The sequence below is a fragment of the Charadrius vociferus genome, unplaced genomic scaffold, assembly GCF_000708025.1.
Source record: "Charadrius vociferus isolate BGI_N301 unplaced genomic scaffold, ASM70802v2 scaffold326, whole genome shotgun sequence".
In the NCBI taxonomy this organism is placed as follows: Eukaryota; Metazoa; Chordata; class Aves; order Charadriiformes; family Charadriidae; genus Charadrius; species Charadrius vociferus.
Window position 1 is genome coordinate 4,748,233 of NW_009649062.1, and position 992 is coordinate 4,749,224.

Genomic DNA, 992 nt, shown 5'->3' on the forward strand with positions numbered 1-992 from the left:
GCGCGCTGCCCCCCGCCCCAGCCCCACCGCCTGCCCGGGCGCACTGCGGAGGAGGACGGGGCGTCGCGGCGGGGCCACCTGCCCGTTGCCCCCCGTCCCTGCCGCCGGCATGGGGACGCAGGGGCTGGGGATAACTTTTCTGACTTTGCCTCTCGTCGTACGAGCAGCCGCAGGAGGTGAGATGCTCTGCCTGCCTGCCCTCATCCCGGGCATCCGAGGTGGCCGGAGGGGATGGAGGGGATCCCCGCGGTGGGAGAGGATGGGAGGTCATGGGGTGTCGGGCTGGGGTGCACCTGTGCCAGCCCCCTTTATTCCCTTCCCTTTCCCATGTGCCGGGGGGAGCCACGCCGGCAGGGCTGGAGGCAGGGACTGGGGAACCTGGTCTGGTCCTCCTGCTCTCCCACCTCCTCCCCACTGGAGGATGTCCCCGCTGTGCCACCGGGCTCCAGGAGCTCTCAGCCCACTCGGGGCTGTCTGTCCGGGCAGGAGGCGTCTGGGATGGGGTCCCTTCAGGGTGGGTGGGTGTTCAGGCACTCAGGTCTTGGGCCCCAGCCCACCCGCCCCACAGACCCACCCCACCAGGGAACACCAACAAGGATGAAACCTCCGAGCAAACTGGTGCTGCCATCCCAGGGCTGAGGCGCTGGAGTGCTCACCTGCTTTCGGGTCAGGCTGGCGGCAGTGAGCACTACCCTGGCTCCTGCCAGAGGGTGCTCGAGGTCGGGCGAGGGTGCGGATCCATCCAAGGGTCTCCCAGGAGCTTGGTTTCCCCCTGGACAGGGAGGAATGCTCAAGGTTTCTGCCCTGAGGACCCTCTGAGTCCTGTACCATCCTGCTCCCGGCTCTCCTGTGGGGCTAGTGCATCCTGTACCTTCGTAGCGAGGATTTGGATGTGGTGCTGTGGGGCCATGAGCGGCGCAGGTGGAGGCAGGCAGGGCTGCCTGTGTCCTGCTGCTCTGAGGAGCTGTGGTTGGCACAAGAGTATGGCTCGG

At 67.6% G+C, this 992-nt stretch overlaps 1 protein-coding gene across 1 annotated transcript in view; it reads left to right on the forward strand.

The window, feature by feature from the left end:
* The first annotated feature begins 109 nt into the window (after positions 1–109).
* LOC104289245 (carbonic anhydrase 15-like) overlaps positions 110–992 on the forward strand; it is an 8,195-nt gene continuing 7,312 nt past the window's right edge. Inside the window, exon 1 of the mRNA XM_009888161.1 lies at positions 110–176. Within this exon, the coding sequence (XP_009886463.1) occupies positions 110–176 (67 nt within the window). The remainder of the gene's footprint in view (positions 177–992) is intronic.